This window comes from Ursus maritimus, unplaced genomic scaffold (assembly GCF_017311325.1).
Source record: "Ursus maritimus isolate PB19 unplaced genomic scaffold, ASM1731132v1 scaffold_5, whole genome shotgun sequence".
NCBI classification, from domain to species: domain Eukaryota; kingdom Metazoa; phylum Chordata; class Mammalia; order Carnivora; family Ursidae; genus Ursus; species Ursus maritimus.
Genome location: NW_024426663.1, coordinates 60,792,178 through 60,812,255, shown reverse-complemented (window position 1 = coordinate 60,812,255; position 20,078 = coordinate 60,792,178). Strand labels below are relative to the sequence as shown.

General features: G+C 55.6%; 1 protein-coding gene across 2 annotated transcripts in view; it reads right to left on the bottom strand.

Annotated features, from left to right (window-relative positions):
* Window positions 1-2,878, bottom strand: part of ACSL6 (acyl-CoA synthetase long chain family member 6) — a 40,800-nt gene extending 37,922 nt beyond the window's left edge. For both annotated transcript variants that reach the window (XM_008698965.2, XM_040622491.1), the window contains exons 1-2: window positions 2,660-2,878; window positions 476-590 (exon numbers count right to left, since the gene is read on the bottom strand). In XM_008698965.2, coding sequence (XP_008697187.2) covers window positions 476-590; window positions 2,660-2,854 — 310 coding nt within the window. In that variant the 5' untranslated portion in view covers window positions 2,855-2,878. The remainder of the gene's footprint in view (window positions 1-475; window positions 591-2,659) is intronic.
* Between the last annotated feature and the right edge of the window lie 17,200 nt (window positions 2,879-20,078).

Genomic DNA, 20,078 nt, shown 5'->3' with positions numbered 1-20,078 from the left:
GAGCCCAAGCAATGGGGAATGACACAGTGCCAGTTCCCACCACGACCTGCGTGATGTAGCCCCAGGAGAATGCAGAGACCTGGCCAGGGGGCAGTGGTGGCAAGTTGCCTCTGTGGGACCACTTCCTTTTGCCCCCTACCCTGGCCCACCCAGACACCTCAGAGGCCCAGGTTCTGAACCATGCCAGTCAGTGTGGCCTGGCAGTTTGGGAGATATGAAGTACAGGCTGAGAGCCAGCTTAAGGTCAGGCAGTCCTAAGTGCTAGAACAAAGCTGAGGTCAGCCCTTTGGCCACATAATGCAGCTACTTCTCCGACTGGGTGGGAGAAGGGCCAACAGTGGCTTTTCTCCTCTGAACCTGGGCACCACTCACCTCCCAGGCCCCTGGTACCTGGCCACCCCCCCCCTCCACTGCTGACCTTTGCACCTGCTCACTCCCTGCCACAGCTCCTGCACACCCCCACGGCCCCTCTCACCTGAGATGCTGAGCCCACGCCGGAACACCTGGTACATGGTCCTGGCGTCATCGTAGTAGTGGGTGAGCAACTGAGGGCCATCCCCAATCACAGAGCGCCGGGCCCCGCCACTGTCCTATGAGCCAAGCACAGGCCAAGGAAGCTGGCTGAGGCAGGCAGAAGCATCAGGAGAGGGCACCAGGCCGCACCAGGCCGCACACACCGTGGACGCACGCCAGGGCCACATAGTTAGGACTGTGACATGCTCTGTATGCATTCACACACGGGGCCTAGACAGAACACCCAGATGGCACACCCACAACCTCTACACTTGACCTGTATGCACCCGCACTCACACAGGCCCAGGACACTGGTCTCCCATACGTGTACACAGCACCCACAAAATTCCAGGACTCCAGTTATGATTCATATACAACTATGGCTCACTCGTACAATGGAATGGGGAGTGCTGGCTGATGTCAGGCTACCCTCTAGCATCAGGATCAGCCTGCCGGGACAGCCTTCATCATCATCTGCTGCTGCTGCTGCTCCCTAGGTTAAGAATCATTTGGGTGCCATCCATCATTCACATAATAGTGTGAATTAGTTTGCATACTGGCTGAAGGTACCTGTCCAGGAACACTTCAACGCAGGCCACGCAATCCTTCTATAGCACAAATTGGCCCTGTGTCTCTTTACTACTAAAAACCCAAAGTTAATCCATGCCGTCCACCTCCAGGGTCCTGACCCATGGGGCTTTGTCCTTACTGGCCTCTCCAAGCGAGTTGTAACTATAAGCTTACCAAAATGGTTCACCTGGTGCTTTCTCTGTGTTATCTTACCAAATCCTTACCACAACCTGAGGAAGCGGGCGCTCTTTTTATTACCCACTCGGCAGTTGAGGACACTGAGGCTCAGAGACTTAAGAAACTGCCAAGGACCATATAGCTAGTAAGAAGCATGGCCAGCCCTTCGGGGCTGCTGGTCACCAAAGGCCATTCTGGTCACCACTCTGCTAGTCCAGGGGATCCCCTCTCCACCGTCCAGCCACCTGATGTGAATCACATTTCCCAAAGCCACCGGGTGCAAGATCACATACCCACAACTTTGCACACATCATGCCTTCTGCTGGAAAAGTGCCCTGAAGATCCCCATCCTAGCCAGACCTGCCTCTTCTACCACGCAAAATTCTGCTATGCTCATGGTTGCCGAGATGCACCATCAAGAGCAAAAAGCAAGATGCTGAACCATGTATGCAGCATGACAACACTTAAAAAGAGGGGCAGGGGTGCCTGGGTGGCTCAAGGTTAAGCATCTGACTCTTTGATTTGGGCTCAGGTTGGGATCTCGAGGTCATGAGATCAAGCCCCCTCTCCTCCCAGGCTCCATGCTCAGCACAGAGTCTGCTCAAGATTCTTTTTCCTTCTCTTTCTGCAACCCCCGCCCCCCGCTCACTCTCTCTTTCTAAAATAAACAAGTAAAATCTTAAAAGAAAAAAAAAAGAGGGGCCGATAACTATCGGTTCACTCATGGATGGTTCTCCGGGGAGGAGAACTCGCAGGCAAGGGGAAGAAGGTAGAAGCTCTTCAATCTGCGACATTTTTCTCTTTGGAAGCGTGAATATATTACCTATTCAAAACGAATAAAGTTTAAGAAAAAGACAATTTTTTAAAAGGCAAAATAAATTTCACAAGCTTAAGGAAGAAAGAAGTCTCACTAGTCCTTTTAGATGGAGCCTGGATTACCCTTGTCCAGACTGGGCCACTGCCCCTCCTCCCCTTGGTGGCCCTCCCGCAAGTCCATGTGCTCTGGGAAGACAGGGCCTCAGGGTGGGCTCAGTTCTGAGTCCCAGCTCTAGACCAGGGCCGGGCACAGGGAGACTGAGAGGCAAGCCCCTTGAGAACCTTAGGCTTTCTACTGAAGCACCAGCAAGCCAAGGCTTCCCACCCAAGAAGCAGACAAACTAGAGATCCGGTGCAAGGTCATGGTCAGGCTCTGCCCAGGGCTCAGTTCCTGGGAAAGGCAGAGGAACATCATGTAGGAGACCCTGTTCGAGGTCCCTTGGGGGGGGGGGGGCTTCCTGGCTTGCTGCCAGGGGAAAACGAGATTCTCTGCACCATTTTGGGTCAAATCAGCTGCAAGTTTGGCTTCTACCTCCAAGACGCCTCTGCCCACCACTTGCCCAGCTGCTTGCACCCTGCTCACCTCCACTTCCTCTGACTGCATCAGGAGGTTGCATGGTGGTTGTAAGGCCTTTGGCCGGTGAGTGAACCAGTAGGCGAGGATGGCGGCCAGCGCACCCACACTCACGAGGGTGGTGGCTGAGAGGCTGCGGAAAAACTGGCCCAAGTCACCCAGCTCGGGCAGCCGCAGCAACCTCAGGATCTCCTGGGTCTGCATCTTCTCCAGAACTGAGAGGATGAACTCTGTAGGAAACAAGAGGTGGATGAGAGAGGGGAGCTGATGGCAAGCCAGCGAGGCGTCCCGGGTCTGTCTTTCCATCTGTCTGGGATCACAAGTGACACAGAGATCTTGGCCAGGCCCTGGCCAAATACACTGCAGGGTGGGCCCTGGGCTTGCTGGGGTGTACAGTCTCCTGGTGCGACACGGCACAGCCCAGAAGCTGGCTTTCTAGAAGGGCCTCTCCAGATGGCAGGCTGGAACTCTGAGGAGTGACCCCTGACAGTCAGACATCCAGCCCAGTTCTCCTGAGAACCATATGCTCAGGCCCTGTGCCATGACTGACAGATGCTTCCGTATCTTCCAGAGGCCAGCGCATGCTCTGACAGCTCTGGAAGGAAAGCCTCCTGAGGGTCTGGGTGCACTGCCTCTCCTGTGTGGTCATACCATTGTGCTTATCTTTGCTCCTGAGTATGAAGAGGATAGTGGCCAGAATGAGTGGGGTGATGCGGGCTCCTCCCACTCTACCCCAAAGCTCCCAGTCCCAGGCCCTGACCTTGAGGGAGACCAAGAAGGCAAGGGGAGCAAAGCCCACAGACGCATCCTGACAGACACCTCCAGCCCTCATAACACGAGCTCATTGATCTCTCTGGCAAGGGTCCAGTGAGTGACACAACAGGGTTCCCCCAGGTCCACATCCTGATCTACCCCAGGCTCTCCTTGAAGAAAAGTTGGAGCCAAAGTCTTGCCAGGGCCAGAGGTGATGCTGTAGCCAACTTTCTGAGGAAGAGCAGCATTACCAAGAGCAGCCAGGATGGGGTCAAGGAACCACTCCCTAGCCCCAGACCACTGACCCCTGCGCACTGGGGCTCCGCACTGCCCCTGACCAAGCACCAAGAGGCACAGGCAGCCCCACCATTAACTGGGCCCATTAACTGGACATCTCAACCGCTGATGTCCACAGCAAACAGAAGTGGCAGAGGGAGCACGTGTTAAACTGGTGGGAAGGGAAAGGAACCAAGGCCCAGAGAGAAAGGGCTCAGCAAAGTGCTGTGTGCCCATTTGGGGGTAACCAGCATTTCCTGTGATACCACATATGGCGGTCAGGATGCCATGCTTGCCCACCACAGACCAAGTGGACACAGTGAACCTAGCAGGGGACAGAAAGGATGCCTTGGGGTGGTCAGTGGAAGCATTTCTGTGGGAAGCACCAGTGACTAACTTGGGTTCAAAGAGAGCAGGTCCCAGGAGCTACCACGTCCTCCTGATGGCCGCTAAGTGAACCAGTGTTGGCAGCACAGACATGGCCAGCTGGGCTCGGAGGTCTGCACTCCACCCAGGACTGAGAGAAGGAGAGAGGATGGACCGGGCATTGGATGCTTTTATCCCCACTAGGGCCTCCTCAGAGTCACTGCCCAGGAAGATCTGGGGCTAGAAGCACCACACAACACCTACAGGTCTGCCAGGCTAACGAGTGCTGGGTAGGCTCCAAGCTGCCGTGCACCATTTTACCATCTACAGCAGCTCTCCTTACTGGCCTTCTACCTCTGGAAGCATGGCTGTGGTTTTGCTTCTTGGGAAACAACAAGAAACCCAACAGCAGTCACTCTACAGCCACAGGATATGAGCCAAGCAGCAATTACCTGACCCCTGAAAGAGGAGAGACCTGCTGAAATCCTGACAAATAATATTTGTACTAAACTGTAACATCACCACACCAGAGATGAGGTCAGTGATGTGCAAAGTCATTGCCAAGAAAGCAGGCAAATCTTGCTTCAAATCCCTTCTCCTGCACTTACAAGCCACACAAGGTTGCACATAACCCACCTCTGTGGACCCCCCCTTGCCCATCTTTAGAACGGGGACAGTATCACTCAGCCATGGACTCATAGTTACAGGCGCGGCACAACTAAACAGACGGCTAAGGGGTATGGCTGTCAGACCAGGGAGGCTGCTCAGTTCAGGCTGGTCCAAGCACCAGACAGAGGCGGCTGGGCCCCGGCTGCGGCCCCTCGGGAGCTGATGCTCTGTGCATGGCACAACAGGCCTCCTGAGTCCCGGGAACACTTATGAATTACCCACAGACTCTGGGTGCTCCCTGGGGAGCAGAGAAAGTCAGCCCCAGCCAGCCTGATCATCCTCACTGAGTTCCTGAGCTGGAAACCCAGTTTTCCTGGCAGCCTTCTTGAGCTCGATCAGTTTCCAGGCCATCCCACAGGAACAAATCACTCCTGGCATATTGATCACATGAAGGTACTTTACCAGCAGAGTAGAGGCCCAGGTATGGACCTCAGTGATTTCACCAAGGAAAACCATTCTGGGGAAGACCCCGGACGGGCGACCAGCTAGCTTCCTTGGGACATTTGCTTCCCTAGGCTGCAGATGGGGAGACCAAGTCACGGCCATGCCTATCATGTAAGGGACTTAGTCCACATAACAGATAATCCAGATATGCTCATCAGCTCTTGGGGTGGGCTCTGAGCTGCCAGCCATTTCCTCTAATGGGCTCAGAAGCCTCAGACAAGCCCAAGCGCTCAGCTCTGTGGTCCCAAAGACGTCAGAGAGAACCCTGGAAAGAGAGCTCACTACCAGCAGCCCCTAGCCCTTGGGAGCTGCTCCCAGGTGCTAAGCTGCAGCAGAACATGGGCGGAAGCCTTTGCTGCAATGCTGGGGTTTTCACAGAGCACAGCCCAGAGTGGCCAAGTCATCCATCCACTCACCCGATCCCCATTCACGGAGCAAATCCTCACAGCCCCCACTCTCCTCTGGCTCGGGGCTGGGCCCTGGGACAAGCCAGGTGTGGGTCTGCCCTCAGCCCCACAGAGGAGACACATGAAGGATGGGGCAGAGCTGTGCAGCACGGTCTGGGCCGTGATCAGGCATGGGCTGCTAGAGAAGGTGTCCGACTCAGGTATGGGGAGTCAGGACTGGCTTCTGGCAGGGAGTCGTACTGAGACAGAAGGACAAAGAGGAAAGGGTTTCTTGAGCAGAGGGAAGCCAACATACAAAGGCTGGAGCTGAGAGAGAGCGGGGAGCACTTAGCCAGCTGAATATTCCACTCAGGAAATTAAGTCTGAGCCCTGGAAATGTAGTACAAAGGTCAGTGCCACAAGTCTGAGAGGCTGGCCTCCTAGATATGTGTGCGCTCAGAAGTCACCAAAGTGTTGTAGTCCCCAGGAGAGGGAAGAAGAGAATTGTCCAAACTTCCTGAATTGCTGGCATCTGGGAAGCCCTTGCCTAAGGTGGGAGCACACAGACACCGCTGAAGAAGGTAGCTGTCATCTACAGGTGCACAGGGAACAAGAGGGGGAACCAGGATCCGGGCCCCAGACTAGAGCCTCCCAAACCACTACCTCATGTGGTACCGCCACCCCACCCCTGCCAGCACAGGATCTCTATGTCCGGTGGTGTTGAACCCACAGATAACCGGCTCCAGACCTGCTCAGAAGAGCCTAGCTAGGCCCAGACTGCAGAGGCGGGAGGCAGCATGAGGCCACCAGAGCCTGTGAAGTGGCAGCAGCCAGTCAGGCCCGTGGCTGGTTCTCCACCATTCATGCACGAGGGGTGGGATCCCTCCCTCTCACCAACTTCTCCTGGCTGGGCCCTTCTGTCCAGGAAGCCCACTTGCCTGGGGCAATGGAGGGTGGTGGAGAAAGGGCTTGACTACCCACTCCTCCTCAGGTCGGCCTGCACCCCTGCCTGGTGGGCAGCCACCAAGGCAGTCAGTGGTGCACCGTATCATGCTTCTAGGCTTGGCAACCCTCTCAGACACAGTCAGGGCCGCCCGCATCTACCCCGAGAGTCCCTTCAGACCTGGGAGCCAGGGCAGGGCAGAGCTGCAAATTCAGGTCTTCTGAGGACACAGCCTGAGAGCCAACCAATGCCATCAAACCCTTGATATGGGGGCAGTGTAGAGCCCAGGCCTGGGAATCTGGTCTCTTTCATTATTTCACAGGGCCTTGGCCTACTCTGACCTTCACTCCCTCTCTGTTGGACTCAGGTGGGGCTCGGGGGTCCCTGGGGTGCCAGCAATAGCTGCCTCCTCCCATGCCCCCAGGAGGCTCTCCTGGTTGCAGTAGCATGGGACATGGATGGGGTGGGGTGGGCAGCACCCAGGGGAATCAGTGGTGCCCTGTTGCCAAGTGAGCTGCTGTGTTTGTAAATATTCACCTTAAAGGAGGACCCCGCCCTCGGCACAAAGGAGTCTCCTCTCCTTCGGCATATCCTATGCCTTTTTCTCCTCTGGCACAGAATGGTGCAGGATACCAGCTAGTGGCACAGGCTAGGAGCCTGGGACTCCCCCCACCATACTGTGTCCTCCACTGATCAGGGCACGTGGAATGTAGGTGGTGAGAGGCAGAGCTGTCCAAACATAGGAAGAGAGAGAATGGGAGGAAAGAGACCCTGGTGGGAAGCATGCTGGCACCACAGTGGCCGGGAGGGCAAGGCAGAGCCCCAGGGCACAGTCCCTGTGGAGATGGCTCTGAGTCCCATGGCTTGGCTCCAAGGACCCTCTGCTGACCCAGCCTCCTAACCCCAGCACTCTAGACCTTTGCAACCTAGCTAGATGGCTCTGTGAGGGCCACCTCCTAAATACCCCTCAAAGGTAACTGCCCTCTTCACCCCCACAGCTCCTGGCCTGGTCCAGTCACCACCAAACACAGTCCAGACCCCCATACCAGCCTCCTCATAGGTGTTCCTGATCTGACTGGTGTTTACACTGATATCACGGTTATTTTCCTGATACACAGACATGACCACGTCATGCTACTACTCAAAAACCTTATCTGGCTCCCTACCTTAGGACAAAGGTCCAACTCATCATGCCAGTGCTGAAGGACTCCACGACCCTCAGATTCTTCCCTTCTTTTAGAATCACCCAGGTTCCCTCTGTACCAACCTAGAGTGGGGTGGGGATCCTTGCAGTGGGGTTCTGTGTCTCTGAAAACCTCTGAGGAGTTCGAAACGGTAGGCAAGTGCAAGGCAAGCCTCCAGATCTTTAAAGAACATCCTCAACCCCCAAAGAAAATCTTCAAAAACATAATCACAACCTCTCCCAGAGACCGGGGTCTCCGGCAAACAAGCCAGGGAAAGGGCCCCAAGGTAAATTCTGCTGCTGCACTGACCTGGTGCAAATCTTGACTCACACTCTTGATAGCCGTATGACCTTGGACAAGTCACTTGACCCCTCGGGGCCTCTTCTCAGAGAAGCTCGTGGACAGAGAATGTGGTGCCAATCACACAGTAAGTGAAACACTCGGTAGACAGTAGCTAAAGCACTTACTCCATCTCTTTGCCAGCCAGAAGGGCTCAAAGATAACTTGCAAAAGGACATGCATTTACACCCTACCTTTCCAGAGGGCTCCTGGCACTGGGGAGGCTGCTGAACTGGTCCCACTAGTACCAGCCTCCCTTTATAAAGGGTGTGTGGGGCTCGGGGAGAGAGCTTACCACATCTTGAGCAAAGCACAAAAGTGGCGAAGGCCCTGCCCCGAGTCTGCCCTCCTGGGGACAGCGGATGGCAACAGCTGCCTGCTCTGAGAAGCCGGGTGGTGGTGGCGGCGTTAGCAGAGGTGACAGCGGCTCCCTGGCGGCCGTGGGAGCAGGTCTGGCAGGGACCTGAGCACAGAACAGCTCTATGAGGAGCTGCTGGCCCCCCCTCCATCTGCACACTGGGCAGCACTGGCTCAGATCAGCTTAGAGCCAAGCAACCCGCCTTAACCCCCACTCTGCTGGGTTCCCAGAGCTCCGCTCACGGCTTCTCCCCCGGCCCCCACTCTGTCTTCAGTTCTGGATGGAGTTTGCCAAATGGGTTGCTTAAGGACAAAGCCTCTTTACACATCCATCTGTGACACTGATTAGGGGCCAGAGCCTCAGCCAGGGGCTGGGGACCTGCCGCCAGCGTGAGTGGCCACAGTGATAGGAAACGTGGGGCGTGGGCGTGGGGATGCCAGCTCTCTGGCTGAGCCAGGCAGCTGGAGGCCCAGGGGCTCCACCCCCAGCCCCTCCCAGGGTCTCAGGGACTGCTTCTACTCCCCTTCAACCCCAACCCCAAAATGTCACAACCTATCTACTTCGGGAAAGGAAGGAAGCTGGGCACAGTTCCAGATAAAACATCTACTCAGAGATGCTCTGGACAGTCCAGAATAAGGATCAGGATCAGCAGGTAGAAGATTCTGGTTTGTCTCTTCTGCAAGACCCCAGGCCAGCACATCAGTCCTTCCTGGAGGCCTGCCCGTAGCAATACAGCCGTCCCAAAGCCAGAATCCACACCCTGGCCCGGTGGAACCAAAGCTGAGCTCTGAACTCTCTCAGCACCTCTGGCAGACAGACTGAGACCAGAGGTCCTGGGGACTCCCAGGGCCTCACTCCTGCAAGGTCTGTCTCCACAGGATAAGGGGTGAAGGTGAGGCTCCCACTTCCATGACCGGCATGTGGCTGAGCACACAGGAGGAATATGGTCGCCACTGCTGAAGAGTAAAACGCAAACCCAGCCCCTAGTAGTTCGCTCACCACCCTCTGCGCCCTGCCCACAACTGGTGCTTCTAAGTCTGCTGAAATGGGGCCACTGTCTACCCGAATCCGACCTACCTCCTCAGCAGCAGGGCTGTCCCACGCCACAGTCCAGGGCTCTGAGCTCCCTCTCAGGGGGATGCATGCACAAGCAGCCCGGTGAGTCTGTGAGTCTGGAGCCCACAGGCCTCGCAACACTTTCCCTGGGGCTGATGCAGCCTGCACGGCTCAGCCCACCACCCCAGGGCAGGGGCAGGCCCCGAGAGGAGCCTCCCGACTCAGCTGCCCTCTCCTAGAATTTGGCAGGAGCCTATCTGCACCCCCAGGCCATCGCCTCCTCCAATCCACCCCAGGAAGCTTTAAAATACTGGAATGCCTGAGGACCCACCTCTTGCTCACAAAGCTCCTACCTCTTCCTTCTCCGCCAGACCCTTACTTTTCTCTAGACATCTTCAGAGATGTTTTAAAATAAGACAATAAGACAAAATCTTCCTTTAAGGCTTCTCGGGGCAGCTTTTGGAGCAGGAAATTCAGTGGCTACAACCCAGGTCCTGGCTGATTGAAAACCACCCAGGGCGCAGAGGGTGGGGGGGACAGGGAGCCTCGGCTGTTCTGTCCCAGGGCGGGTGTGGCCCAGTCGCTAGGTGAAGAAAAAGCACAGATCCCACCATCATACCTGTGCGACCGTGACAGGCAGACACGCAAACCCAGCAGCCCACCCCTGGCCCATTACCCACCCCGTGCTCACAGATATTCATGCTTGGTTCTACCGTGAGAGAGAGGCTTTCTTTCTGTCTTCCTCTTGGGTTTTAATTAGTCACAGAACCACAGATGATTGGGGCAGGAATGGGGCCCAGGGCCTCCCCGCCTGGGGAACTGCCAGGTGAGACCCACCGCACATCCCCTGAGAGGCTGGGACGCAAGTTGCTGGGTTACACAGCGACTCACCTGCCGAGCCTCCCCAGGAAGCCTGATGATAGCTCAGAAGGTTCAGTTAAGCCTCTTCAGTGTGGGAAAGCCCATCTCCGGCTGGCTGGGCCTGACCCCTGCACAGGGCCACCTGTACCAACTCGCCCGGACTCACCTTGATCATGCCTCCCTTTAGCAATTCATTCAGTCCAGGAAGCCAACTTCACTGCCCTCCTCTCCTTGCCCCCCTCTCCCACCACGCCAGCACTTCTAAAGAATCCCACTCACCCAAAGACCCGGTCAGGGAACATGGGCCCACATTCCTGACGGCAACACTGGGAAGCCAGGCTCAAACGACACTTTCGGGAACTTAAAAAATACAAATAACCTTGAGGACGGAGGAGCAAAGAGAAACACAGTGTCTTTCACAAGCTCGGAGATAAATGTTGTCCTCACCACGAATCAGGCCCAACTAAAATTTCAGAGCAAAGAGGGGCACCAGAGGCTAAAACTGGCAGCAGTCCCTGTGGAAATATTTACAGAGTGCAGTAACCAGGGCTGATGATGGATGAGCCTCAGCCTCATTGTCCTTCCTTTCACACCAAGCCCCCGGGACAGCAAGCAGAATTCGGGGATGCTGACGAGGGCATGAGCACCACAAGAACAGAGGGACACCCCCTGGCCAGGCCCCACTGTGCAGGAAGCCAAATCCTGTGGCTGCAACATGATCTTTTCCCCTCCCAGCCAGTCCGTGTGAGGACTGCCAGTGTCCTGGCCTCAGGAGCCACGATCCGTTTCCGTCTCCAGCCCAAACATACTGAGGACAGACTGTGACCCTAACGGGTTCCTGCTCAAGGGACCTCAGGCCGCTCCTGGCAGGGCCAGGGTCTCAGAGCTCACTGCAGTGGCCACAGCACAGGATGTGACCTTCTCCAGGAGGGTCCTGCTAAGACATGGTTGTGGTCACTGAGGTGGGGGGGAGAAAAGGGGGATTCCCTCACCTGCTTGTGAATTCACTCAGGAGCACCGGGGGACACCCTGCTCAGGAAAAAAGTGCACAAAAGATAGAACCCGGGACACATCCTCAGTCAGGGACGGGGAAGCAAGGAGGGAATCAGGAGCAGATGGGAAGGAGTGTTCTGAGACGTGGACCAAGTGACAGAAGTGGTTGGTAAGTCACAGGAAGAGCCTGTAAGATGTTGAGGCTCCCAGGAAAGAGGCAGGAGTCTGGCTGTATTGAGGAAAGGGGCAAGAAGCCGAGGCTGGGAGGCCAGCACGTCACTGAGGAAGAGAAATATTGTCCTGGTACTGTATACATGCCTCATGCCTTTGGTGTCACAGCCATGAGCTAATGGAACCCGCCGGCTCCTCAGCTTCTCGTACCCTGGGGTTTTAAGATGCACAAGTGCCCCAGGCAAGCTCCCTAAGAAAGGAGCCACCTAGGCTCTGTCCCAACCATTCCAAGGGCCATTGCTAAGACAATGAGCAGAGAAGAGAGAGTTTTACCTTCGGTTAGAGGTAAATTTTCTGGAAAATTTGATAAATAGCTTAATTTCCTGGCTCCCCCATACTTTGACAACGTTCCTCCTCTGAATGCCACAAAAAGAAACAAATCCGAGTTTCGCTCAGTTCAGCAGAAGGCTATGCCTGTGGGGGGTACCCTGTCCCCTCCTGATCAATCCTCTGGAGGCCTGAGCCACACAGCAGCTGTCTCTCACTGCCTCCCCACCAACCCCCTGGCTGCCCAGTCTTGTTCTTGGCCTGCCTGGGGGGTGGGGGTGGGGGGGGCTTGGTATTCACAGGGTTAATGCCAGGCTCAAGCAGCCCAGCCCTCAGCTGGGCAGGGAGCATTGAGAACTCAGGCCTCCTTTTCAAGGCCAGGATGAATGGGGAATATGCAAATGCCCGCCTCCCGAGGAGTGCAGGGGAGGGCCTGCTGCTGTATCTTTCCACTCTGGGCCTGTCACATGAAAGGGTTTGTATTCCTGCTGCTGGCTCCGGCGCCAGACTGGGGCTGTTCTCACCAGAAAACAAAAATCTCTTTCAAACCCAAGCAAAACGAGGCCCTGGCTGGCCCGGGGAAGGCTGTTGGACGTTGTTCACACTGACCCACCAAGAGCACCCATCACTTGGATTCTTACTGAATCCACCTCCTTTCCTCTGGGGCCCTGAGGAAAGCCCTGGGTCAGGTCAGGGTGGGTGGCACCAAGGAGTGGGACTGGCTCATTCCGAGGCTCCGCTGCTTTTGCCCCTTGCAGAAGTAGAAATGGCTGGGCCTGAAGTCACCACTTGCTTTATCTGAGGGAAGGCTGGCCATTCTCAGGGTGTTGACAGTTAAACACGGAGAGAGAAAAGGGAAGGAAAATGTGATGGTAAACAAAAGACCTTGCAGCGCACAGGGAGGACTTTTGGAGAATGGAGGCCACAGGCATCCTCCCCTGCCCACCGCCGGCTGCCGGCACAAGAGCCCTCGAGCTGTGGCTGGGGCTCCTGGTAACCCAGAGCCCTGTGTGCGGGATCACAAGCTTCGGGGACACTCCGGGGCTTGGACTCCATCCTCCACAGAGGCCTCACGACGAGGTCAGTCTTCAATTTTGTTCAGATTTCCAGAAGCCAGAAATGCTGCTTTTCTGACACCCTAGGGTCACCAGGAGCTGTCCATCACCCACAGAACAAATCTTGTACCCTATGAAATATGGGTGCTACACAGACTCCCATGGACAGTAGACAGTGACACAGGGGGCTCTCAAACACACACATGGTGGTTTAGCCTGAGAAGAAATCTAGAACAAAACCACTTAAGGAACTGATTCAGAACCCACAGGAGGTCTGGAGGACGCCCTGCAGATTCCCTGCAATCCAAGGGAAACAGGACTGGTCAGCTTCTCAGCCCAAAGAAGACGCCCATCTTGGATGAGCTTCCACTGCTGCTCCCTCCACAGTCTTCCTTCTAGAAGCCAAGGCCACAGAGCACACCCACGGAGCCCAGAAGCCAGGCATGTCTGTGAGTGCTCGTGGAGCCGTCTGGGAGGAACAGGAGGCAGGAGAGGAGGAGGAGGGGGAGGTGGGGGAGGAGGAGGGAAAAGGACAATTCAGTACAGATGGAGAGGGTGCTTCCCGGGTCACAGCCTTCCCTGATATCTGACCTGTGGCAGGGAGGTCAGGGACATACGTACCCCCATCTTCCACCAGCCCACTGGCCAGGAGAAGGCCGCCCTCCCTTTCTCCCCACCACCCCAGGCAGAGCGAGGCTTGTGGAGAGAGCCTGCAAGCGGGGAGGCGGGCGCTGAGTGTGGGTGAGTTGAGGGTGACCCCTAGAGAACCACATCTAACCCATCTGCTGGAAGGGACTATCACCATTAACACTGAAGTTGTCCAGACACTAAGCAGGGTCCTGGGGTTTAGACGGCTTCATGATGACCCAGCTCTAGGGGCCATAGCAGAGCGGCCAGAAGCATGGCCCCTTCCAAAGGTCAGGGGTCACTGCAGGCCTGGATGTGTCTCAGTGAGTCTCCCTTCTCCATGTTGGTAACTGCCTTCCTCTCATTGGCTTCTGGAGCCTTGCCATCCAGCCTCTGGCCAACCTCCCTGTGCAATCTCAGTGGCAGGCCCTTATTCCATCCTGCCGCTCTCTGTCCCAGCTCTCCTCCCCCACCTCTGACTGTCCTCGCTGTGTAGTCTTGCTGTGCTCTCTCCGTCCTCGCCGTCCCTCCCAGTGACTGTTCTGTCTATTCGACAGGATCTGCAGTCACTGCCCAGAATGGTCTCTAGCCAAGGCTGGGGCAGGGGTTGCCTCTCAGGAGCCAGACTGGAGATACTTATCCCCAGCAACAATCCACACGCTGGAGGGAAACACAGGGCTTTGTAGCGGGGCTGAGTCCCGCTTGGTTCCTCGGGATCCACCTGCCATGCTGGTGGTCTGGGCAGGTACAGTGTGCTGGGAACATGACAGGGATCTTGGTGTTGGTTAGTGGTCTTGGGCCCAGAGCTGCACATTCAACCTGGGCCTGCCTGTCCTCTCTCTCTTTCCTCTAACAGCCATCAATTACTGGGTCTGTTCCTGACTCCAACAGCTGTCATTCCGGATTTGCTTCTCCCCTGCTCTAAAGCACCATCTTGGCCTGGCTTCCTGTTCTACAGCCCCCAGAAGACAGCTATCTCTGAACGTAGGCCTGAATGGGCAGAGAGGAAATCAGAAGCTAGCCTCCCCCGATTTTCCATGGACAGTCCCGGCCAAATGCCTGGACTAGCTGTCCAGAGAGGAAAGATGTCTCCGGGCAGAGCAGGTGAATAAGCACAGGTGGGACTTCTTGGGAGCTGAAATCCTTCAGACTCTGAGATTACAGGCTGGGCCTCAGAACAGATAGCTCACCTTGGTTCAGAAGTTGTCCCAACCCATTTCCCACCCCTCCATTTCAGCCTGTCACAGACCTCAAGCCTCACAGGAATCAGAAGCCACGAAAAGGAACCAGGTCTGGGAATGACTATGCCCACCATGAACTCCCAGAGCAGCCAAACAATGGTGGGAGACCAGCCTGGGCATCCTGAAGGACACCCCAAGGGCCCAAAGTAGCATCCTTGAGGCTAGTGGGTGACTAGTGAGGAGTCTGGCCAGACCAAGGCAGGAAATGGGGCCAGCACTCCAGCCCATCCAGTGAGCTGGGGACCCAGACTGGGGCCTGCGCTCCGCTCTGCTTGGCCAGAGCTCCCAGCCTACTAGGGTTCTAAGGAGACAAAAGGACCTTGCCCTCAGAGAAGAAAATGTTCTACAAAACCAATCACCTGCAGCTATGGGTTTGACCTTCCTTCCTTCTTCCTTCCTCCCTCCCTCCCTTCAGCAAACACTTTTGGAGCACCTCCTTCTGCTCTGGGTTCTTAGCACTAAGGGTTCCCCAGGGAAGGCTGAGCTGTCCTGCCTGCAAGGAGTTCACACCTGCTTTCCCCCCACTGCTTCTACCACCTTCGCATCATCCCCCAGGTAGGCATGGAGCCTGGCACCTAGTAGGAGCACACCCAAATTCTGTTATTTGCTAATTGATGTGTGGTAAGAAAACACCATTATTAAAATAAACTGTTTTCACAGAATTCTTCCTATCCTTCATTCATGCAATCAACACTGGTGCACGTGGTGCCTGGTCCCGGACTGGGGCTCAGCGAGGAGAAATTCTGGCCCTGCCCTCCAGGAGATCATAGTGTAGGAGCCCAAAGACTGCAAGTCAGTCTTTGGAACAGGGGCCCCTAGGTGATGCGCGTGGCATGTGGCACACAGAAGTAGTGTCATCTTGGCCACCCACATGCCCAGTTTGGGCTAAGTTTCTTTGACGCAGCCACTACATACACAGAACAAAGCCCAGGTGCCTGCGCTGGTATTCTAGAGCCTGCAGATCCCAGCCCTGGTGACCTCACTGGCCAAGCAGAGTATGTCCCCAGATTTCCTTCACTCCTACGGCCTATCTTTCCTCATACTTATCCTTCTGCTGGGAATGCCTTGTTTCCCTAACTCCCTTTCTGTAGGTCAGAACCCTGTACCCACTTAAGGAAGGTCTAGCTCAAACTAACATTTAAGGGGACCTTTCCTTTGTGCCAGCCCGGCTCTTGGCACTTTATGCCTGTCCTGTCTTTAAACCCTCCTCTTTCCAAGGACCGCTCCCTTGCTTGTGCCCACTGCTGAGCCTGCTGGAGGGCTCGGGCCCTGGCTGCTCATACCTGGTGGTCCCTCCCTGGACTGCTCCTAGCTCTTAGGAGTTGCTTCCCCTTTGAACCTCCCTGAGTCTCACTGACTCATCTATTAAATGGGGATAACAGCATCACCGTGTTATGGGAAAGATGACATGAAAGCTTAGGGAGCTGTAGATCACGGTGCTTGGCACATGGTAGGTGCTCAGGGAAGCAGCAGTCAAATCAGTAAGTTTGCAACAACACTCCCCCCACCCACCCCATAAAACCAACCCCCCTCCCACAGTACTTCATTGAATGAATATTTGAGTGCCTACTACGTACCAGGCTAATTACATAGCTAATGACAAAGTGCAGCTTGTGTTATACAAACGCCTGTAAATGTCGCCTCCTTTTGCAAACAAGCCAGAGCCTCACACTCACTTATCCTGCTTGCTGTGTGTATGGGACGGCCCTGGGTCCCATCTGGGCCTGTAGCCAAGCCAAAGTCAGCCTTCTGAAGGTCAACCTAAGAGCCCTTACAATCACGTGGGACAGAAAACCAGCCAGAGAGCAGACTGGCCAGGTTCTGACGCCCTCTGGTGTCGGTGTGCTGTCACTGGTGGGACCCTTTTATACTACCACAGGTTGGGCAAGATAAGGCGCTGAGGTCAGAATTCTCCCACGGAGCAGTGCACTGTGTGCAAATCTCAATTTTCTTTTGCGAGGCACGCCCTCAGCTGTTCTGCCTGGAGCTCCACAATGTCAGGGTCCTAAGTGCCTACTTGGGTCCCCTGGAACAGCTCCAGATCTCATACTAGTCCTCCACTCTAATGGGAGCCTGGAATCAGGTGAAGATCTGATAGGGCTGAACTCGGCCAGGCTGTGCACATCTGCAAACTGCCCCAGACACTTACAGCCCTATGGCTGCCACATCAGTCTTTGCCACCTGGGGCCAGCCCCATTCCCCAGGGTCACAGCTTGGGCCTCCTACCTTCCCCTTCCAGAAGCCCAGCCGCAACCTGAGCCACATCGAATCTTATCGGAAACATCAACAGCCGCTCTGCGCCCTACCAGCCTCCCCCTGCTGGCTCAGCCTGGCCACTGCAGCTGAGTGGAGAGCTCCTTTGCCGCCTAAAGAATACCCCTTTCCTCCAGAATCCCCTGCTATCCAGACTCCATCCTCCTCCCACAACCTAGGTTCCCGGGGCACAAGACCCCGAAGACACACTCCCCCACGGTTCTTCCTGCACCCCTTGGCCAGCCTGACTTTCTACCCGGAGTTTGGCCTATCTGCCTCTGACAAACATTTCTGTATGCGGCAGAAGCCTATTAAGATGCCACTGATGGTCAGGTTTGCAGTTGAGCAGAATGGACCTTGTCCAAGGGCATGGGGCTGCATCAACCTAGAGGGAAGGATGCCCTTTTGGAAATTCACCCACTAAGAGGAGTGCCTCTTTCTACTTTGCCCAGTGGTGCCATATGGCCAGGCAGAAGTGCCAATCCGTTGCTCCCACAGTCCTCTGAGTGCTCACGGCACTGAGATCAACCATGTTTTCCCATGCCAGGTGCAGCATCTGACTCAGGCTGTAGCCATTTTATTTGTTTCCTTGTTTCCTACTCAACACACAGGTGGGATTTGGGCTGGCCCAGGACTCAGCGATGGCCTCCTCAGAGGGGAAGAAGACAGACGCAGCTCTTGTTCTCCTAGGGCTCAGAGCACATGGCTACCTCCCCAAGATAGCCAGTTCTTCCTCCAGGGGCTTCCTCCTACCCTTCACATCATCCTCTCCCTGCAGTCCCCCGAAGGCAGCTCTTGTCTCCTTAGGGCCAGAGTGGGTGACATAAGCACATAACTCTCCTAAAGAGTGACATCACCTTGAGGGTCATCTCCTGTTTCTAGGTGAGCCAAAGGGATCTGATAGCTGCCTAGGGACCCGGGAGATTACAAGGCCGAATGTGTTGTCAGTCTTAGCCTAGGAGCTCTCTCTCTCACCCCAGAGAAAGGCTGGGGTCCAGGCAAAGTGCCAAGCAAGGTGGACACACGATCTGGGAGTGCCCTTACAGGCGTATGGGGTATTCCATCCAGTGATCACTACTCAGTCTCTTACTATTACGCCAAGTGTGGCGTCTCTGAGGAATTTCCTGTTTGCACCGAGCATCTTGCCCTGTACAGAAGCAGCTGCCACCTGCACCGAGTCTCCTTCCCTGACCACTCCAAGGCCTCCGTACAGTCCAGCAGAGAGGCAGTTTCCCCATTCAGGGAGGCATGTGACCACTTTGAGAAATACTCCACAATGAAGCAGGACGGGGAGGCCAGTTTGAGTCAGTGTCTGCTGAACCCCAATTTCAGACCAAGGACCTAATGCTGTGAGGGGCTTTTTCTCATAGGTTGCTGATTACTCCCGGCGCATGTGGCCCTGTAGTCCCCAGACATCTCCCTGTAGCTGCAGAAGACCAAGGTTCCAGAGAGCTGCCCTTGGACCCACGGCTGGGTGAGGGCCTACTAAGGGTAGAGCAAAGGGTCCTGGCACTAGGGAAAGGCTCTGAGACCATCACCCAGTAAACGGTGGCTGTTATTATCACCACCCTCAAACTCATCATTACTTCAGTAACTCCTGCCCCTTACCTGTGACCCCAGCTCTAGCCCAGACCTTGCCTGCTGGATGAGCACATCAGGCCTAGAGTGGCCCTGCACAGCCTGACCTCAGACACCAGCAGACAGAAGGAGCTTAGGGAGCTGAAGGGATTAGAGAGGCCTCACTCACTCCCTGGCTCAGCTCGGGCACCAACCCTCAAAGTTCAGGCCTGATACCACCATGCACTTAGCAATGATTGCTCAATTAAAACCTCACATCAAATCCCACTCTGCCAGATATTACTAACCATGTGACACTGGGCAAGTCAATCAACCTCTGAACCTCAGTGAGAAAGGGAAAGCACCACCAAACTCCTAGTATTTGCTGTGAATTTTAAGTAATACAGGTAAAGTTTCAGGTAAGGATTTCAAAAGGGTTGGCTTCCCCTTCTTTGGCTCAAAAGGAACCTTATTACCTCCTCTGGTGCTGCAGTTTGAATGTGAAATAACAAAAAACACTAACGTTCATAGAATATCTGCTCTGGACTAGGTCCCTTTCAAGGCCAGTTTAAGGTTGGCAACACTTCACATACCTTATCAGGCTTAAACCTGCACATGGGCAGCCGGAAGTGGAGACCCTGTAGTGGTATTATACCCTGGAGGAACACGAGGCTCTCAGAGGGGACTGGCTGGTGCAGGCAGCAGAACTGGTGGATGAACGGGCCTGTGGTGAGACCCCAGGTGTGTGTATGTTGGGGGAGGAGGAGGGAGGAGTGCTGGGCAAGGATTCAGAGAGTGTCCTCATAGCCTCCTAAAAGAATGCAGGGGCGAGGAGCTGACTCCTGTAATGGGGGAGGGGAGAAGGCTGGGAGCAGCGGGGACACAAGCACTGGTCAGAGCTGAGGAGTCAGGGGAACGAACACCTTTTTACAGAAATCTTACGAAGATTTCTGGCTCAAGGGTGGGCAGTAAGGGGTCTTGAGGAGACCCCTGCCCAGGATCAGGAAGCCCCAGGCCAGTGCTGGTTACATCTCCGACCTTCAGCAAAACGTCGGGGACCAACACCCTAGGTTTCTGGATACTGGGGATGAATAAGGATGCATCACGTCTGTCCCTTGGGGGACGGGTGGGCTCGGCCTAGTCTGATCACCGATGGTGCTCGCTATAAGGAGAGAGGGTGCGAGAATTGGAGCGAGGTTGTTGTACGGTCCTGAGAGCAAGGCCCCTCATTTCCACACACCTAGCTGCTTCTCAAACCCGGAGCCCGCCAGAATTTGGGGTGGGGGGACGACCTGGGAGGCCGGGGTGCGGGGAGGAGGCTTGAAGGGACGGTTCAGCAGCAGGGACTGGGGGCTCACTTCCAGCCGGGGCCAAGACCCCACAGCGCGGTGGGGATGGGGGTCTGGGACGAGGACAGAACGGGGACTTACCCGCGAACAGCCAGAGGGATCCCCCGGAGACGAGGAAGAAGGTCAGCATGTCGGTGAGCGGGGCCCGGCCTGGCCCCGCACGGCCTCCCCGGCCCGCAGCCCCGCAGCCCCAGCAGTCGCCGCGCCGCCGCCGCCGCCA